Genomic DNA, 21,579 nt, shown 5'->3' with positions numbered 1-21,579 from the left:
ATTCATGTCTGTAGGCGTTTATATATAGAGGTACTATTGTATATTGTTTATTCACTACATTTTGCACTGCATTAAGGGTTTACTTGTCCACTTTATAGTGGATAAAATGAATTCAAACAACACTCCAAAATGGCCATCACACAATAATAGTGCACTACATCGGTAATAGGGAATAATTTCAAACATCCAGGGTGTGTGTAACCCTATTTGAGGACTCCTTAGCTAAAACATGAACTCTACATTTCAAATTTAATTTAAAATGGCTTCCATTACCAGCATTGCACACCATGTTGTCACTTAATGCCTATCTAGCTTGTAAAATCCAGTCAGTTATGGTGCCACACCCTCTGGCATCCTTAAAGCTACGCTAACTAGCTGGGGAGACGTTCCTCCCCTGGGGAAAACTGTTCTTTTTGTCCAAGCACTGCTAATTTTTATGCAGCCCAAGTTGTTAGAATGTAAAGATGAAAGAACTCTGGTCCAAACTTCTAAAGAAGTTCAATTCAAAGTGGAGACTGGAAGGTTGCAGATGTTCATTGTTTGTGCTTTTTTATGGGCTATGGGGGTCATTGTGTGTAATGACCCCTCTAATATTGACCTGTGATGTCTTGCTTACTCAAGTCCTAATCTAGCAGTCTGTGTGTCCGCTCGTGAACAAACTCAACCTGCCTTCTTTTGTTGTCTTTTCCCGTTTTTGGCTGCCCCTCTAAGCTTTTTGTACCTCTGAAAAAACAGCTGTCTTAAAAACACTCCTTTCGTTTCAAATAGCTACCTCGAATTTAACACATGTTTTTGTTTTCCAGGATATACAACTTTGAGATCTTTTGGTATACACACAACCTCTTTATCATCTTCTACATCGTTCTCATGGTTCACATGGTTGGGTAGGTGTTGATTAATTTTCGTACAAAAAATGCAACAAAAACAACACTTATGACGAGTATGGACACCAAAGATTATGTGACTTAAAAATGTCAGGGCAACATTATGGGCGAGTATAATACCAGCCTATTTTCAACATTTTTCTTGTAGTTGCCATTTAAAATCAAATCAAATTTACAGAATCAATTTGTTAATTTCAATGGAATACTACAGACAATTTACATATTATTGTATACCATATTTTACAGATTATAAATAGGCAAACCCAAAAACCTCAAATTGGCCAGAGTTTCAACGTACGCCTTATAATCCAGTGTGCCCTATTTACGAAAAAAATAAAATAGGAAATGCATATAAATGTTTTATCATATTTATCGCTGCCCACAATTGCATAACAATGGGAGCAATGAGGATCAAACCCAGATAGCAACTGTATGAGTGCCAAATCCTTACCACCAGGCCATTAGAAGCATATATGCAAAGACAAATGGTCTTATTTAATCAACTTTCTATTTTTAGTCATGTTACCAGATACAAAAATTGGGATAACATTTCATTTGACTTTTTCTTAGCTCAAACTAAGCATTGAGTGCGGCCCAGCGTTTAATTATATTATCCACGAAGACCGAAATACTTCCCGCACTGCTTCATTCAGTTCAGAATCTCGTACGCTTTGTACAACTTGCGAGTCTGTGATAAAATACTGTGTTTCAATGGTCCCAACACCTATTCTGTACCACGGACTGGTTTAATGTCTGACAATATTCTCGCAGCATGGCCCAATAATATCAACCACAAGGTCTATCTATCTATCTATCTACCTTGGTCATATCCCTCAAGAGGGGTGACCAACAGCAAGACACACACATACAATAACAAAAGAAATTAAAAGGGAAATAAATAGCATAAAAAAACACGCAAAATTTAGGCACCTCAGCACCCAAGTTGGTCATGCTTTCGTCCCTCTAGATGAAATGGGACACCAGAAAGCGGCCATGTCTCTCGGGTCAGGGTGACACAACACACTCTTTTGTTCAACAGCAGGGCCCGACAGCTTTCACTGGTTTACCCCTGCCGCATCATACGGGTGCCCAGCCCATCTTTAAGAACAAGTCCACAATCCCACTATCCTTTCACAACACCTCTCCACTCCTTTCTATCACCAACAAGAGCTCTAGCTTCCATTATATCTAGACCTCTTTCCTGCAGTGCACTCATAACACCATCCATCCACGTCAATCGCGGCCTTCCTCTTGGTCTCCTTCCATTGACTTCTGCTCTGTAGATCCTCTTCAACATTCGCTCCTCATCCATCCTCTCCATGTGTCCAAACCAACCGAGTACTCTCTTATCAACACGCTTGCTCAGTTCCACGACTACTCCAGTTCTGTCTCTCACAATTTTATTTATCCGTCTATCCAATCTTGTCACTCCTACTATAGTCCTCAAACACTTCATCTCAAAAACATTCAACTTCCTTCTTAAATCTGCGTTCAGGCTCCAAGTCTCTGCACCATACAACACAGTCGGCACAATCACACTCTCATACAGTCCCCTCTTAACATCCATACTCATACTCTTGTTGTTCATCACTATCCTCAGAGCACCCAAAACCTTGCTTCCTTGATTCACTCTGTGCAATACCTCACACTCCATTCCACCATCTGCAGCCACATCACAACCCAAGTACCTAAAGCTTTCAACTTCTTCCAGCACCTGTCCATGCAACCTGATTCCTAACGTCATGCCCACTCCATCACGTGAATACTTCATCACCTTACTCTTCCCAACATTGACACATAACTTACGCCTATTACATACTCTTCCAAACTCCGTTACCAACCTTCTCAATGTTTCCTCAGAATCAGCCACAAGCGCTGTGTCATCTGCAAATATATACCACAAGGTACAGTGATTTAAAATAGTGGTATGATGACATAAAACCTAATGCATTTTCATGTCATGTGTCACTAGTAGTGAAGAGGATTTGGTATTTTCTCCGTTGCGATTATGGTTTTATTACCGTTGCATCCAAATTTAGCAATTGTGATCAGCGATAGAGTTTTACTGATCAATTTATGTGTACATATGGTAATTATTTGTCTTTAGTCCAACCTTGGCCCTAACTGTAGTTTTAATTCTTTGCGCCTTACCATCTGTTTTGCCTTTTATATATGAAACAATGATCACCAAAGACAAATTTTTGGAGGTGTGCCTTATAATCCTTATAGTGAGTATAGTAAAGCTTTATAGTAGGGAAAATAAAGTGAATATATACTGTCGAAACGTCTAGTGACAGTTGGACACCACCTGATGACTTCTTCTCCTGGTTGAACAACTAGAGTCACTGTAATGGCTATGGCACCAATAAAGACGTCAAGACGGCTTACCAAAACCACAGTAACTGGGGATGTGTTAGAAGCCAAGTGGCACTAAGGGAAAATCTGTAAAAACGCAACAGACCTCAACCCAGGACCATCTGTAGGAAAGAGGAAAACAGATGCAGTGCATGGTGGAAACACTCACTGAGACGTGGGAGGACTTCAGTCAGGAAGCACACCACAGAACAGGAGACCTCCTCCGCATCTGCTGCACCCCTCGACCACATAGTCCCCTCTCACACAACCCGGGTGTGAGTAGCCGGCTCTGGAATAGGAGGGAGAAGTTTAGCTGGGGACCAGGAGAAGATGGGCAGTGACTGGCCATCACTGCCGGCCCGCCGACTCAAGGGTGTTGAGTTTCAGAGTCGAAACATCCAATGACCACCTGTTGACACCTTTTCTTGGTTCAAAGCTACTATCACTTTTTTAGCAACTGAAAAGGTAGCACTGATTTGTGTATGTTATCAAAAAGATATATAAAAATGCTGGTTGGTCAGATCCCTTAATCATATGGGACGTAGGGGCACCGTTTCCTGTGGTGTATCTTGGGCAAGTACAGCCTGACGGCACCCATCCCTCTCTGAGCCACCATATGTTTCCACCCGGTCTTGAACCATGAACCTTTCGCATGTTAGGCAAATGGGCTAACCATTGCATTTCTTTAAAAATGTATTATATTAGAAACATTTTTACAGATACTAATTTATTGTGTGGTGTTATGTACCAAAAAGAACCCGTGATATTTGAAATCAGTCAAGTAGAAACCTTTATTATTATTATTATTATTACTTTTTATAATATTATACAATTAAATACTTTTATTATTACCTGAAACCAAAGAACAAACCATTTTTACTGGCTCAAGCATTTGTTTAACAAATAAAAGTATTGTATAAACGTTTTTTTTTTTCATTTTTGTTGCTGTCAAAAAATGCTGTCAAAAAATGGTAAGCGAGGAGACTGTTTAGCCAATCAGAATGCAGAACACATTGCACAATGCACACCCGAGAAGTTGTGAACTGTGAAAATTAAAAAAGTGTTATAGCGAGGGATTACAGTAACAGAATTTTATAAATGATCTTATTAGTTCCAACAAATGTGATATCAAAAATGTATTTATAATACAATTCAATATAAAATTGACCATCATTTATTTCTATCTTCTGTAGAGGAGCACTGAAATATCAGACCAACCTCGAGGCCCATCCCCCTGGGTGCTTACGATCCAATCACAGCAGCACAGAGCAACAAAGGGAGGGGCTTGAGAACCGTGAAGAAAAAGAGATGCGATGTAAGGAGGAGGCTCACTTCCAAGCCCATTTCCCACAGGTTTGTCTGAATCCATCATCCCTTGCTTCTATTTTACATATTGATGGCTACTAATCATGCAACAACAACTGTGGAACTTAAACTGAGGCTGCCATACTGTTTGGGTGTAAACTGGTATGTTTGCCTCAATATTATTGTGATTGACATTAGAAATATGGCGATAAAAGCTCTAAATTTGGCTGTCGCTAAATGTTTCAACTAATGTTCACTGATGTACAAACAAGACCCAAATGCGCTAGGAAAAGTGTGTAGTGTAGGGGTTAGGGTTAAAATAATGTGATCTCTGGGACTCTTTTCAGCCGGCGAATGACGCACTATCATCAGCATGGTGTTTTTAGCGTGCCCGGGTTATTCCCGAGGGTCCCCCTGCGTTCATTTGAATCCTGTCTATAGCCCTCAGTGAACGGAAAAGGGTGAACTCTTTTCAGCCAGGCTTTCATGAAAATTTGAGGCTTTCTTTGGAGCTAATTTTGTCTGAGAAACGGTGCAATATTTCAGCCTAGTGTTTATGGCGCACACCCACTATCTCTGAAGGTTCTAACTCCAGCCACCACTCACCAGGTAACAGTATGGATCAATGAATTAATGAATGAATCATCTTTATTGTCATTATAGAATAGTACAATAGAATTGGAGGGTTTCGCCTTTCAGTGCAAAATGCGATGTAGAGAGCGGCTGGCAAGCCACACACTACCATCTGGTTGAGCCAAGTGTCTGTCATGATCAAAACAAAACAGCCGTTTTTTTACATGATTTAGCTCCAGGTCACCCATTTCATGGGTAAAGGTGGAATGAAATACAGGCTTAACTTGGTGTGTAGTTTTGAGAGTTGTTACGTATCCGCAGCAGTAGCGTTTACTTCCTCTCCTGATGCTGCCTCGATCTCTTCCTGGACCCAATAACCATCCACGGAGCACCCAGTGGCCGGTGATGTTGTACCAATATTGATAACCAATGTCTAAAAGATTCTTTCGGATGTTATGGTGTAAAGCTGATGTATGTGTGGATAGAGTCCAAAGACAAGCTTTGGAAATAGGAGAGCCTAGGGCCGCTTCATCTGTGCACTCTGCCATATTGGCTCAATTTGAATAACTGCTTAGAAATAAGAGTAAAGTCACCAAAAACAATAATGCCTTACACATTCCTCTTTCATCTGAACATCCAACACATTTTGTGCATACCATGACAACATCCAACCGGGTCTGCGGGACCCAACCGGTATGGCCAACTGTCTACTTCCCGGTCTGCGCGTGACGTTACTCGAAAACAGTCAATTGGAGGAAGTGGGTTGTGTTCATTAGACACACGGTCCTATTAGCGAGAAAGGCAGTCATCTTTTTTTTCTTTTTATGAGGGTCTTTTCTTGTGAATGTTCTTCCTGCTGGGTGTGATTATGTGCTTGCACGTGGTCGTTAAGCTAAAAAGCAACTCAATCAAATCCCCCTTTGAGTTCCCTCTTTCTTTTGATGAGCTGTAAACCAAATAAATGGCAACAGGTACACGCCAAAAGAGAATAAATAACAGTACACACATTGTTTGAACATATGTCATACGTCCACAACCACCAGGCCATGGGTCCTTTGCTACCAGTCTGTACATACAATAAACATAGAGGGACAGTGTGTGTTATATGACCACCATCGCAGCTGTGTTGTGTCCTGCAACCGAAAACGTGTGCTAAAAAGCACAAGAAAGATTACAAACTACAGAGACTCAAAGTGACCAAACTACACCATATTTTGCCCAGTCTTTCACAAGATAATGACAGTGGTAAGCCGTCCATTTCACACCTAGGCCTCCAGCGATGGTCTTTAGTGATGTGTCGTTTGCGAACAAACCGGCTCTGCGCCGACTCTTGGAAGTGAATGACAGGAGATAGAAACGTCTTTTGGAAATGTCTGCGATTATATGACCCAAATAAACTCACATTATATTTTGTATTGGCAAGGTATCGGATTTAAGACTATCTGTAGATACAAAAATAAAATTATTTTTCCCTCTGCAGGCCCTTTCGACTAATTTTTCTAACTCAATGCAACTCGCAACTCATTGGCCCATTCCTCTTCTATAAAGTCAGTTTAGAATTTCACAATCATGGTCAACGTTATCAAACGGAACACAAACTCATAACTGCTATTGATGATCCATTTTTACTGGACTAGCAGTGTGTTAAAAAGGTTGTACAGTAAATCCTCGTTTTTCACAGAGCTATCGTTTAAAAAGAGCCCACGATAGTCAAAACCCTCAAAGTACAAACCTTTACTTATCTATTTATTAAATACTGCATTAATTTTACTTTTACATTAATTAATTAATTACATTAATACTGCATTAAATATGCAAACCCAATTTACAGGCTCAAGCATTTGTTCAGCAAATACAAGTACTGCACTTTATAAACGTTTTTTATTTTATAAATAACTTCTGTACTGTCAAGTTATAATTTTCAAAAGAATCTTGCTGCGTGTATGGAAATGTTTCTGGACACTACGTTTTCACTTAACATAATGTATCCAATCCCAAAAAACATGTCTGGAGTCGCAAAAAATAAAAGCCTTAATAAGCCTTATAAGGAAGGAAAGGAAACACATAGTGTCTATAATGGGAAACCGTTAAGAATGTTTCTCGGTCTTTTGGTGCTTTTGTGGGTTCAAAGCGTTTTGTTGACATAATAACATTTGGAAAAACTTGTCATTTAAAAAGATTTTCACGTACGTAATGTAGGTTCACCAAGCTGTTTTACGTATGCGTACAACTTAGAGAGCAATGTCATTAGGGCACAGGCAGACGCAGGCAGAAATGTGGCTGGGCAGCTGTTTAGCCAAGTAAGCTGTGATAATACAAAGGATTACTGCAGGGGTGTCCAAACATTTCAGAAAGCCTGCCAGATTTGATACACTGAAAATGTATAAGGGGCATACATTCAGCCTATCACACAAAACATGCATGAGAAGCTAATTGGACACTATAACTTGTCCATAGGTGTGAATATGAGAATGAATGGTTGTCTGTGTCTTTGTGGTGAACTGGTGATTCCCTCAGGGTGTACCTGGCCTTTGCCCAAAGAATCCTAGATTCAGCAGACTATATGACCCTAAGTTTAGGAATAAATTGGTAAATAAAATTAACGATTGAATATATTTATGGAAAATAGCTGACTTTATTATGTTTTTAAGATTCAACAAAATCACAGACCATTATAAAATGAACAAAAAGTCTGTCTGGGAAAACGATATTCAAATTGCTTACCTTTTCATAGCGTGTGTTTACAGTTAGCTGGTCGTAGTCAGCATGTTTCTTGCCGCTTGACATTAGTCCTTGAAAACAGCCTCTTGGCAAATTAGGCAGATGGCAGTTGTTTTGGACTTTGAAAGTGATCCTGGAAGTGGCCATCACAGTCAACTTTCTTTTTTTATTTACAAATGGGGTTGGCTAAAATTCTAACAGAGAGACAAGGGCAAGGTGGCCAAAGGGCTACTGCCATCGTCTGGGGAAATGGTGATTATTATTATTTTTTTAATTCCAAATTTATTTTCTATTGTGGTCAGCATTAATGGTGGGCTACATATTATTATTTTAATGGTGGAGGCCGCGGGCCAGTAAAAAAACTGATCACAGGCCGTAACTGCCCCAGGGCCAGACTTTGGTCATGCTTGGATTACTGTGTAACTTGCATACTCTGTGCATGTGTGCGGGTGCGTGTTAATAGACCTGGCTGTGGGTGTCGGGTCCTCTTTGTCTCTACTGCGCTGAGCGTCTCTACCGCTATATCCGAAGCAGCGATCCTGTGACCATAGTGACCGTCATCCGGCACCCCTGTGATGTAATTGAGTTGAGAATGCTGAGGAAGAACTTCAAAGCTCGTCCGGGACAGGTAAGAGGTTTACTCACATCTCTCGTGTGTGCTTGCTTTTTCTGTGCCTCAGTTGTAATGCCTCTCATCCTCTCTCAGTATATTGTTCTCAACTGCCCCAACGTCTCGTCGTTTGAGAATCATCCTTTCACGCTGACGGCGGTAAGAGCGTACACAAATGCAGCTTCTCCTGACACGTTTACATGTTTTCACTTTTTTATATGATCATCAGTGTTGGGTGTATTACTGAAAAGTAGTATTTAGTTACAGTTACTAGTTACTTTATTAAAAAGTAATTTCATGGAGGTCACCATGAGTACTGACACCTAATGCTACAAATTCCCTGATAGTAAGCCTTTATTGGATAGAAGACAAGCCCTCAAAACTGCTTTAAAATAGCCACATACTAAAAGAAACGGAATCAAACATGTACACCCGCCTGTTGAAGCAGTGAAACCTTTTTGTATTTCTTGGCTTGTGCAATCTTGAAAGCTTGCAAAGGAACACTAAGCCGAGGCACTCCATATCCATTTTGTCTCTGGGCTTCTGATAAGTTTATTCTGTTTTTCATTTTGACCTTGCAAGAAGAACAGGAGAACCCAGTATGTCCTAAAGGCCCTCCTTGGAGCCCTTTCTTTTTATTAAATCTCCTAGTTTGCAGAACCACCCCAAAGTTTGAGGAAATATAAGAACATTAACACTGTTGGCCAAAAGTGTTCTGCAAACAATCAATCAAAGTTGAAACAACAAACAACAGTGCAATAATAGTCAAAATAACATACTGGATCCTACGGGATATCCTTCGCTTGTGTCCAATGATAAAAGGACAATAACTTTTCAGCTTCTAACCATTCTGAGGTCTTCTCCAGCTATAAACGTTTGGCCCTAGGTGCAATTTCCAGTGACGTATCCTTCTTTGATTCTTACATGTTTTCATTTACACCAAACTGTCTTGTAGCTTCCAGGTTGCTTTTTCTTTCAGTTGCCTTTATCACTTTAAGCTTGAAGTCACCAGTAAAACAGACATTTTATTTTTTTATCCGGTTCCCGTGTATCGTCTGTGTGTTGAAGTATCGATTGAATAGAATGAACATATGTCCTTGAGTAAAATGTAGGTATGCACTAATTTTTTGCCACTGTAAAGTTTTAGTCCAAAAATTGACAATATCCCTTTGCACCCACATATTTGATTGCCCCAAGGCAGCCGTTGGCTAATGTTAACATGCTAACACTACGGAGCTCACTTGTTAGTTGAGCAGTTCTAGATTGTGAACACATGCTTTTATTTAATGTACAGTCATTATTTCATTAAATAATGGTTCTGTCAAAAGGCAAACACACATAAATAAAAAAAGTGTTTACAAATAGGGTTCAATAGGAAATGCAAAATCCTTTACCTGACAAAGGGCCTCATAAGTGTCACAAAGAAAAGGGTGTAAAGTCATCATCACCATCTTTGTTTTTCAACAACAATATAAAAGCCCCAATGTGTGTTGTACGATGTGAATGTGCACAAAAAAGGCTTACTCAAAATTTCTAAACAAAAAAGTTTTTCTTCATTGATTTAGGTCCGCCGGGCCGTGGGTCATGGACCATGTCGGTAGGTGATTGCGGCCCTGTTGGTAGGACCTTGACCCAGCCTCTTGGCTGGAGCAAGTGTCTCGGCCTCTCGGCTTTGCAGTGTATTATGATTAGACCGATAACGGATAATGGATAATAGAATAAGAATATAGAACAATAAACCTCTCCAAATTCCCTCCCCCCCTCGTATTTTTGAAGAAAACAACAGCCACCGGATAATGAATGTACTGTATCAGTGTCAGATCAGGCGGCCTTTTATGTTACTAGTAACCATGGAAACCAGTACTGTTTGTTTCATGAGGGGAACAAACCCCTACCCAAAAAAATTACATGGAGAGGGATGGGTGTCGACAGTCTGTACTTGCCCAAGACACATCAGGATGGGCATATAAGCTGACCTCCTGATTTCAGTCATTTATTTTATTTTTCTGTTCAGCTTATATGCAGTAGTGAGAATATCTCCATGAAGAGAAACTCAGAGTTCTCGTACTCTGGTCTTGAGCCACAACGCCATCTTAACAGTTTCAGTAGTACCTTGTTAGTATGTTTGTATGGCTTTGTATGTGACTACAGGAAAATTCAGGAGTCAGAAGAGACTGTAATGCATGATCTGCAAAAAAATATGTAGCTAAAATAATGCTGTAAACGACCGTAGGGATACTCAATTTCATTATTATTAAAAGTATCAAATCAATGCAGTTGGCAGATCAAAAAACACATGGTGAGTTCCAATAACAAAAAAAACCCTCTTCTGTAACCTCATGAACCCAATGCAACGGAACAAATAATTACATTTTGTGACAACGGAAATCAATTGAAAAAAAGCCTACTAAAATAAGGCTAAAACAAGAGTTAGTGGTAAAATTGGACGGTTCAAACTAATGCGTAGTTAAAGAAGTAGCTTCACTGAAATATATTGTGCACAGGTAATCGGAGTACAATGTAAGATGTAAAACTCAAAGTCCCTACTAACAGACAGGTTAGACAAGTGTTTCTGACTCTTTGTAGTTACTTTTGATGTAATAGTCTTCCACGTTACATCTTAAGTATAACAACAACAGGAGAGTTACTACATTTTCTTGATTCAGGGTTAAGAGTACAGACGCTCCCCTACTTACGACCATTCGACTTACGTAAAACGGTCGATTCGAACATTATTTCGGAATGTCGAAAAATATCTTGACATTGCTGTAAATTAGATTTTGTATTGTGTGCACCTTTTTCCGAGTACAGGACAGTACTGTTGTGCTTCTTTGACGTTTTTTTTGTTCAATATCCCATGCATCCATTCAATATGGTTGGTGTGAAGTGTAAAGAAGAGGCAACCCGTTTCTTTTGAAGTGAAAGTGGAAAAAGAAAGCTTGATGAGGTTGAGAAAATGGTCAGAATGCTTTTTTTCTGCCACTTTTTACCATAGATTAGGACCTCTTGAAGCACATCTTCCAAAAGTAAGTTACACTTCATTTTATTTATGTTTATAGAGCACATTATTTTATGAAATGTTTATTTTTTAATGCAAAACAATACAGGGTACTTATACGAGCTTTAAGCATACTTATATAAACTTTAAACATACCAAATATAGCACTGAAGCCACTTACGAACAAAATACAAGTTCTCAAGTCGGGCAGCGTCTGTACTCGTTACCGAGTCAAGTGATTGCGTTCCTTTGTAACACGTTAGTCCCAACACTGGTTATCATACTGCCTCATTTTGTGAAACAGGCAATTCGTTGCTGCTCGTAGCCACGTGATTGACAGTCCTGATTTAGCCATACACGTCATTTTTGTGGGAACACACACATAGTGTGTGTGACTAGGAGAATTAATTGGATCCAAAGCAGACTGATCCCTGAGGCCAGCGTCTGCCAACAGGAAGACTGTACATGTGTGTGCTTGTGTGTGTTCTGTAATTCACCAGGATTAATGGAAAAAACATGTTGCTATGGAAAGCAATTGGACGTGTTATTTATTTGTGTGTTTTATAGTTCTTCCCAGTCACGGCGTCGTCTCTAAGTCTGCTGTGTGTGTGTGTCTTTATCTTTCTTTCTTTGTGATTCACTGTCTGCTTTGTAACTTTGCAGTGTCCCACAGAGAGCAAGGAAACGTTTGGCGTCCATCTTCGGGTCGTGGGAGACTGGACTGGTGAATATTTGCGCTCCTACACTCACCTGATTTCTTTTGCTGCAACATCATTTCTGTTTTCCAGTGGTGGGCTGTGCATTTCACTCCTAGGCCTTCAGTAGTGCTATGTCTGAATCTATCCAATGACTATTTCATGGCTATAAAACATTTACCGCAGCTACGGCTGCAACACATAAGAAAGCATAAATAATAACCTCATAAAATTGCAATATTATTTCGGAATCTATCCACATTTTACTCACCGAAAATCCCATTATTTGTGCACAAAATCCATCCTTCATTCTTTTCCCAAGAAGATTCTAATTACTCTGTCGTACAGATCATCTGTGCGTTTTAGTGACATGTTATTTTGTATCGCCATTGAAGATAATTCTAAAAGTCCAGCCTGTCCTGTTATGTATCTGGGATATTTTTTTAATTTATTTAGGGCTGAAAATGTCTTTTTGTCAGAAGCAGTGAACAGGGACATATTTTTCTTCACCTATTTGTTGTGATACTTGAGTTGCCGCCCCCTAGCGCATCATAGTTTTTGAAACCACTGATGTTTCGTTACGCCTTGTAGAAGGCCCCAGTCCACCAACTCGAAATCTGATTGGCTAAACCAACAGCTTACCCACACTTATGTTATGCTATAGGGGCTGCAGAACTGATTGTGAAGGCCACCAGGTAGATGTCTGACTCTGGCAACAAGTAATGGCTGAATTGTGATTGGTTAATGCTTAAATATGACAGAACACACCAATGAAAGGAAGCTGACAATGTGGAATTATTTAGTAAGTATTGATTGACAGAATATATTTCACATCACATGATTAAGATAGGGCGGCGTGGCGGCAGGGTGCTCCAGGGTTCAATTCCAGCTACCATAGCCTTTCGTGTGGAGTTTGCATGTTCTCCCCGTGCCTGCTTGGGTCCTCTTGGCATTCTGGTTTCCTCCCCTTTTTACAAAAACATGCATTTCAGGTTAATTGGTCCAAAGTGTCCTTAGGTGTGAATGAGCGAGTCAGTTGTCTGTCTCTGTGTGCCCTGCGACTGGTTGGCAACCAGTTCAGGGTGTCCCCGGCCCACTGCCCAAAAATATCTGTAATAGGTTTCTGCACCCTCGCCGAGGATAAGCAGTGCAGAAAACGGATGGATGAATGGATGATTCTGCTATTTCTAAGTCCAGCAGAAAAGGCCTTGTAGGCCCTGACAGCCCGCCACTGCCATCTTCTCAGTGATGGATAAAAAAGAGCATTTTGTATTTCTATTCTATGTATGTGAATAGTTTACCTTGAGCGGAGCAGGTCTCTATTTACATCAAGGAAACACCCACGTGGGAGTGTGCTGTTTCCCTTGGAGGGCTGTGACAAATGAGGAAGTCAGTTTGTTTGCGTTGGCCGCAGAATTGGCCACAAAAAAAAGAAAGAAACATTGTGCGAGATATTTAAACACGTGTAAATGAACATGTTTGGATACTTTTGCGGTTAAATTTTGTGTTTCATGTGTGTTGTGTCCTATTTCCATCATATCTCTTTTTTAAGTGCGGGATCGAAATAATAATTTTGCCTTCATTCTCAGAGCGCTTCACACAGCTGTTACTTCCTGACATCAAGAGAGACTTGGACATCCTCCCTGTGGTGCATCAGAGGAGATACCCCAAGTATGTGTGTACGGGTGCATGACGTGCGTGAGAGTAAAATACTTTGAAGGAAGAGATCACGATTGAGGGGGGAATGAATTCACACGCGAACTTAAAATCACAGTGGGGTGAGAGGTCCTGACCCCACCCCTGGCCTCCTGAAATCGAGTGTGGGAGAAGTCCACTTATTTGGAGAATCCTGCTACAGAACAGTTACCAAAACAGAAGTGGTCCAAGGCATGCATTTCCTTATTGTTTTTTTTCCAAAGAGCTCAGTGTATCTGATCCAAGACAATATAATAAGTAGAGAAATACTTTTAAATCAAATGCACTTAAATTAGTGTTTGTGTGCAATTTGTCACTTTGTGGTTCGCATGGGTTTTCCTTGGTAAAATACACTACAGTGGAAATTCATTCATTTGTTAATTTGCATTATTTTACAAAAGCATAGTAAATAAACACAACAAGAGATAAATTCTTAGCTCAGGAAAAGCATATTGATGAAAAGCCCGGACAATCATCTTTCATAATCAAATCTGACACCCCTAAATCACAATTATAATCTAATTGTGAGCTTCCTAAAGATACCCAGCTCTACAGCAAAGGCACACTTTTAATGCCATTAATTTATATTCCCGGTTCATGTTAGAGTGTTTTTTTTACTTTATGCCTTCTGAGCTAAGATGAGTTTGACATCCAGTATAGTTTATAGCAGGGGTGTCAAACTCATTTTAACTCGGGGGCCACACGATAGAACAAACATTCACTTGGGGGCCGGACTAGTAGATTACAGGGAAAGAAATAAGAGAAAGGGAGAGATAAAAAATGAGAGAGGGTGGGATAAAGAATGAGAGGACGGGAGAGCGCGAGAGAGAGCGAGGGATTGTGAGAAACAAAAGAGTTAAAAAGAGAAATAGTGAGAGAGGGGGAAACAAAGAGTGAGAAATAAAGAAATCCAAAGAGAAATAGAAAGAGAGAGAAGAGGAAAAAAGGAAGATAGAGAAAAAGGAGGTAAAAAAAACACCGAGAGAGAATGAGACAGAGGAAGAAAAATAGAAAAAGTCACAGAGAGTAAGAGCGAGAGAAAGAGAGATAGAAAGAGAGAGAGAGAGAGATAGTCGTACAGCGACTTTGTGAGAGGCACCTGGCTTTGGCAACATCAAGAGAACATATTTCAACCTGCAGCTCATTTTTCTCTTGGGGTTCTCTGAGCGTTGTCTCTCGTGCCAGATTTAATTCCTTAGCGGGCCTGATCTGGCCTGCGGGCCGCCTGTTTGACACCCCAGGTTTATGGTATTACTTTTTTTTTTTTTTGCAATATTTTTGAACATTTTATTTGAACATTTACTTAGTCTTGACTGTCAAATGAAAATTTTCATCATATCCTTTGGGTTCAGTGGACGGCAACCAACAGGGTTGTGGACCAGTAACAGGTTGTGGGTCGTTTGGTACCCGGCCGCACCAAAAAAAAAAAAAAATCCTTATTTATTGTATTTATTCAGGTAAAATGCATTTTTTTTATACCCCAAAAAAGCAAAACCCAAAGTTTGAGTGCGCATTGTACTGAGTTTTTACGGTAACATAACATCGTATATGAGCAATAAGTGGTCAGTCGATACATTTTGCTGACCTCATATGCTCAGTATTTCATGCAACAGGAACCCATCCCAGATCACAGCGGTGAGAATACTTAATCCTCATTGAGCGGCACTAGAATTGTAAATGATAAAAGTAAAAGCATTACCTTTTCTTTCCATATTCACTCACAGATTTTACTCACGGCGCTACATTGTATAAAGATGTAATGGAGCTACAAGTAAGACCTTGGTCCCGGGTCCCAACTTGGCCCAAAACTTGTGTCGGGCCTCAAATGTCAATCATTAGCGGCTTCTCCCTTGCTGACCTTTTAAAAAAAAGTAAATCCACCTGTTATAGCCATGGAGAAAAGGAAACACACCGCTTATTTATGCACGCCTGCACTTGGACTGTCGGCCAGAATCACCATTTCCTTCTCCTTCTTCCTCCCCATAGATAAAATCTTATGATTCAGGTTTGCTTCGGTCTCGGTTCCTATAATCAAGTTAATTTCTGAGCCGGGCTATAATACGCACAGGATGTTTTTAGGCCCGATTTTCCCTTTAAATTGAGCATTATGGGAAAGAGTTCTACCAAAACATCATTGTATAACATCGTACTGTGAGTAAGAATAGTGTAATGGTGAGATCAAATCTAATGATTTTTCCTATGTCATCCTGATCCCTAGTGATCTAATGGTGACACAGTGGTACTGGGCTCATTCTTATTTTTACTATTGTTATTGTTATTATTATTATTACTTATGTCATTATTACGCCGTGCTGTGAGACTCTAGTCAGACTTTAAACCAGTCTGTGGTACAGAAAAGGTTGCGGACCACTGCTTTGGGCCTCAAATTGGGGCCTTAAATTGCACGTTTGTTTTGTTTTTTAATTCACTACAAGGTTTTGGTGTAAAATTCCTTTATTGATTTTATGCACTCTGTCAAAGAATGCATGAAATCCGTAAATGTGGGTGCAATTTCTCTCTGATGCTAATCAGCCATTCAATCGCTGTAGAGATGAACAATGTTTACATAAACGTGCACACACAAAGGCAGACGTGGTGGAATGTCCGATCCAGTATGTTTATGTGAGAATTTCTGTGTATTTAACCCACAAAAGGAAGTCCAATCAATTGTCTCTTTCTAAGGGTTAACTTATGCAGTGCCTTCATTTATTTGACCTCTTTGCTTACTTTCAGGCTTTTTGTGGACGGCCCCTTTGGAAGTCCCTCAGAGGAAGTGTTCAATTATGACGTCAGCCTCTGCGTGGCAGGCGGGATCGGGGTCACACCCTTCGCTTGCATCTTGCACGCTTTGCTGTGAGTAGAGCGTACCGTACGTCGCACGATTGGTTCCAGCTGGCGTTCGAATCCCTCTGCCTGTCTCTCCCTTTCATTGTGGGACCAGTGACGGCTGGACCGAGTTCAGGTTGAAGAGGTTGTACTTTGTGTGGGTCTGCAGGGAACTCCAGTCCTTTTACTGGTTTGCTGAGCTGCTGTGTTCTCTGCATCAGAAGGTTTGATCACACTTTGTTCTGAAAAGAGTTTGCATCTAAATCAGGCATGTCAAACATACAGCCCGGTTCTGGCCTGTGGGGTGATTTCATCCGGCCTGCTGTCAATTTCATAGTATGTAAATAAAAGAAGCAAGTCTCTTGCTCATTTTTTTCAAAAGAAATGATTTTTGTTAATAAACACAAACCAAATTCTTCTTCTCACCACTAGAGGGCAGTAAACGGGTAAAAGAGCTGACGTCCTGCAAAGGTTCTATCCATGGTTGGGACTACTTATCTTAGTGAACAGGTGGTTTCAGTGATGAACAATAATAAAATAAAGTATTGCTCAAGGTTAACGAACACTTGGTCTGCATTTCTATGGCGCTTTTCAAGTCACTGAAGACCTCCCAAAGCGCTTTGCAATGTGCTTCACACCTACCCATTACACAGACTTACAATGACTGTCTTAAATGTGCCAAAACATCATTGTATAACTACTACTCAGGATTTGACAACTTACAAGGCAAAAAAGGCCTGGAGCCAGCAGTAGCAAGTCGACTTGCAGGAGTGCGATGAAAAAGAGCAGAAAGGTGTGACGGCATGACATTTGTTTGCACCTATCATTGAAAATAAAATGTATCAGGTTGCACGTTAAAGACAATATTGTGACCCGATTTCTAAGCTTTAATTAATGCTAGTGTTATCTGATGTTATTGCCTGTTCACTGATATTTTGTATTTTTAATTTCAAAGCGGTATGACAATTGAAGCAAGCATATTGTTATTTAAAGCAGCTGTAGCTCAGGAGGTAGAGTGCTCATCTTCGGAATGAGAGGTTCGATTCCCGACTTCTCTGAGACCCATGCTATGTGAGTGATTGTAGAGCACATTGTAAAGTGCTTTGGGTGATTTTCAATGACTTGAAAAGTGCTATATAAATGCACCACTTGAGGTTGTCAAGTGTGGTAAGTTGTTTCAGAAGTAAAGCTGCATTTTCTAACTGTTAAAACGAACACATTCAATGCAAACATGAAAAAAAACGTTTTTCAATGTATTGTGAATAAATGTGTTGTGCTTAGAAAATATACTTTTTTAATTTGTGATTAAAATTTGTAGGGTGTGCTACAAATGTAGGGTAAATTATAAAGCATAGTACTGAAAAAAACCCAAAGTGAAGAGATTTTTTTTACTAATAATCCAGCCCACCTGACATAAAGTCTGGATCCAGCCCCCGAGCAAAACTGAGTTTGACATGCCTGAGCTAATTTTATTTTATTTTTTTCATCATGTCCAATGACTTGAAGACTTCCCCCTTTGCCTCAAAGAAATAAGCCACTTGGTCCAAGCTGTCTGAACTCAGCTGTCTATAACAGGGGTCCCTAACCACTGAGCCACGGACTGGTACCAGGCCCTCGGTCAATTGACACCGAGTCACACAGAAGGAAAGTCAAGTCAAGTCATGTTTATTTGTATAGCCCTTAATCACAAAGAGTCTCAAAGGGCTGCACAGACCACAGATTATTGCGACTATTATGACACCATCCCCTGATCCAGAACCTACATGAGGGCAAATGATTCACAGATATCATCAACATAAAATATAGGTTATTCATATGCTATAAAATAGAAGTGTGCTTTAAGCCTGGATTTAAACAGTTCCACTGAGGCTGCAGATCGAATCTCGAATGGAGAACACTCTCGAACCTGCGGATCTCTTCTTGGCTCTTGGGATCACTAGTAGACCAGCATTTTCTGAGCGAAGGCGCCGGACCGGAACATAGGGGGAAATTAAATCTGAAAGATATGAGGGAGCAAGTCCTTGCATGATTTTGTATACTACCAACAGAACCTTAAAATCACATCTTAAGCGTTTTTGAATTAAAATCAATGTGGTTCATACTGGCGGACGCAGTTGCCTTTCAGGCAGTGCAACAAGGATCTTTGCCCAAAATGTCTGCGTCAGTAGAGATTCAGTGGGGAGAATGGTCAACTGCAGTCCACCACGTTATGTTACAAAGATAGTAAACAAACCAATTGCCATAGAAAAACCTTAAGCAGCAGAGTTTGACAAAGAATGGATCCCTATGTCAAGAGCACAAGACAGAGACTACAGAACACTAAAACAATTTTGCCAGGGTTGGTTCATTTGGTGAGTTCGTATTTTTAATTACTTGGCACGCGGACCGACATGACGTTTTCAGTTAAATGTTAGGATACCGACCAGAGTATGTTGCTATTGGCACGCCCGCCTCACAGTTCAGAGGTCCCGGGATCAATTCCAGCAACCAGCCTCCCTGTGTTGAGTTTGCATGTTCTCCCGTGTCCTCGGGCACTCCGGTTTCCTCCACATTCCAAAATCATGACTGAGATAGGCTCCAGGACCCCAGCAAATCTCTTGAGGATAAGTGGTTTGTAAAATTAATGTATAAATGTGATTTTGTTTCAATGTTACAAGGATACCCCAATGTTCCACATGATTACACAGATAATTTACACTTATTATGATTATTTAGGTAGGTAGGTAGCTTGGTAGGGGAGGTTGGGAGGGAGAGAGAGAGAGAGAGACAGACAGACAGACAGACAGATCTACTGGATTTCTTTTTGTGAAGCTGTGACTCATTATCTTGATTTATTTTCTTAAATAATTTTCTTATTAAAACATGATTATTAAAGATTAACTGGAAGAAGGGGCAGTGTTATTTTGTTTTTGTAAATGACAATGCTGCTACTCTGTGGTTGGTAACGCACACTTACAATAACAAGTAACTACTCTTACCTTTTTTCTTGTAGTTATGGCATGAAAACAGACCTGACTACTTCAACTTGAAGCTATACGTCAGTCAGGCGAGCAACCTACAGGTACGTTAGTGGCATGAAAGTAAATATCAAACACAAAAAAGACATTTTTGCAAGGCAGAATAGAATAAAGTAAAGTGGGACTTGTGTCTTTTACATGGTGAAAACGGCTGAATTAATTTCTTTATTTATCTTGATATATTTAAAGGGTTGAGTGGGTTACATTAAAAATGTAATCCAATACAGTTATTAGTTACCTGTTGAAAAATGTAAGCAATAACATAATCCAATTACCATAATATTGCATAAATGTAACTTGATCACTTTTAATTACATTTGGACTACTTCAATACTAACTATGCTAATAAAAGACAAAATAAACCTAATATAAGTAAAATAACTTTTTTTTTTTAAGATCGATGAACAATGTCATCTTGAAAAGAAATTGGAGGAAACCGGGGTCAGGTAGTTCCTCGTTGTCCTACAAAAAAGTCCCCACATTTGAACCGTTTTACACTTTATCAAGCGAAAATCTAACTTTTACATAGAAGACAAGATATGCTCTGTTTTAGTTGACATTAAGAAGACTTTAAGAACTAATTTTATTTCAAACACACCAAATGTCCAACAAACTTGGGTATGTATTTTGTCCAAGTTCAAGTTTTACTTGTTTGAAGAGGGAATGCCAAAACCTCTTGACAATCTCCAGATTTACTTGGCTGAATCTCACATCATAACAAGCAAATGTATAAAGGATTTTTAACAACAATAAACTGCAATGAGAAAAAAGAATACAATTAAATTTACTCAACGCATCACCAGCACGCAACTGCGCTGCTTAATACACACGGAAGCAGCCTCACTAAACTGCAGGCTCCGGCCAATTCAACCAAATGAGTGCTACATTGAGGGAGCAATAAATACAGACTCTTAAGAAACGTGCTTTTATTTGCAACTCAGTGTGATGGGCATGAAGTATTTGATGAGTTGGCTTTGTGTACAATCTGCACAATAGATATGGACAGTACTTCGATGCTCAGGCACTTTGTGTGTACACCTCACCCCTATTTCTGTAGTGTCATTGATTGAAATTATGTTAGACACAATTTATCAATTGCCGGATTATGTATATGTAAATATACTTTCTAAAAAATTGTAGTCCTGCAAAGTAATCTGAGTATAGCAGTAATTTGATCACATCTTGTTATTTTGTACCTGTTACGGAATACAATCACCTTTCTTTGTATCCTAATTAATTTATGTCTTTAAATATACAGTATTTTGTTACTCCACAATTAAAATACCCCCCAATGTCACAGTTTAAATATCCCTTAACCACCTGGATCACCAGGGCCTCATTTCCTGTGGTGTGTCTTGGGCAAGTACAGCCTGGCGGTGCCCATCCTTCTCCAGGCCATGTATTTGGGTTGGAGTTTGCTCCCCCACATGGAACGGATGGTATTGCTTTTCACGGATACCAGTAGCAGGGGAAGCCTGCTGATCTGACTCAGATACAGCACCTTCATCATCTGGTGGCTGCTGCTGTCAATGTAAAAAGCCGCACTTTGCACCCTAAGCCTTATGACATGCATGTGACTATACTGATACAAAATCTTCATATACTGGGAAAAATATTTTTTTGTTTGTTTTCGACGATTACAAAGCGGGACAAAAACATGATTTTTTTTTTCTCCAAAATTTGAGAAGCTGACCCTCTAAAAGGGCTTTACAACAACCACATATAAAAAGAAATAGAAGAAAATGTGTACACCAACCTGTGGAAGCGGTGAAGCTTTCATATTTCTTGGCTTGTGCAATCTTGTGTATTTACAAACTAACACTGAGCCGAGACACTCAACATCCATCTTGTCTCTGGGCTTCAAACCACTTGAAGATCCCTTTCCCCATTACTTGGAACA

General features: G+C 39.9%; 1 protein-coding gene across 1 annotated transcript in view; it reads left to right on the top strand.

The window, feature by feature from the left end:
- Positions 1–21,579, top strand: part of nox4 (NADPH oxidase 4) — a 35,713-nt gene that overhangs the window by 12,831 nt on the left and 1,303 nt on the right. The window contains exons 8-16 of the mRNA XM_088345368.1: positions 804–884; positions 4,433–4,592; positions 8,302–8,466; positions 8,545–8,607; positions 12,110–12,170; positions 13,731–13,812; positions 16,570–16,689; positions 16,778–16,886; positions 19,655–19,723. Coding sequence (XP_088201494.1) covers positions 804–884; positions 4,433–4,592; positions 8,302–8,466; positions 8,545–8,607; positions 12,110–12,170; positions 13,731–13,812; positions 16,570–16,689; positions 16,778–16,886; positions 19,655–19,723 — 910 coding nt within the window. The remainder of the gene's footprint in view (positions 1–803; positions 885–4,432; positions 4,593–8,301; positions 8,467–8,544; positions 8,608–12,109; positions 12,171–13,730; positions 13,813–16,569; positions 16,690–16,777; positions 16,887–19,654; positions 19,724–21,579) is intronic.

This window comes from Urocampus carinirostris, chromosome 10 (assembly GCF_059441175.1).
Source record: "Urocampus carinirostris isolate Australia breed hairy pipefish chromosome 10, RoL_Ucar_1.0, whole genome shotgun sequence".
In the NCBI taxonomy this organism is placed as follows: Eukaryota; Metazoa; Chordata; class Actinopteri; order Syngnathiformes; family Syngnathidae; genus Urocampus; species Urocampus carinirostris.
Note: the sequence above shows the minus strand (reverse complement) of the source record. Positions and strands in the feature narration are given on the sequence as shown.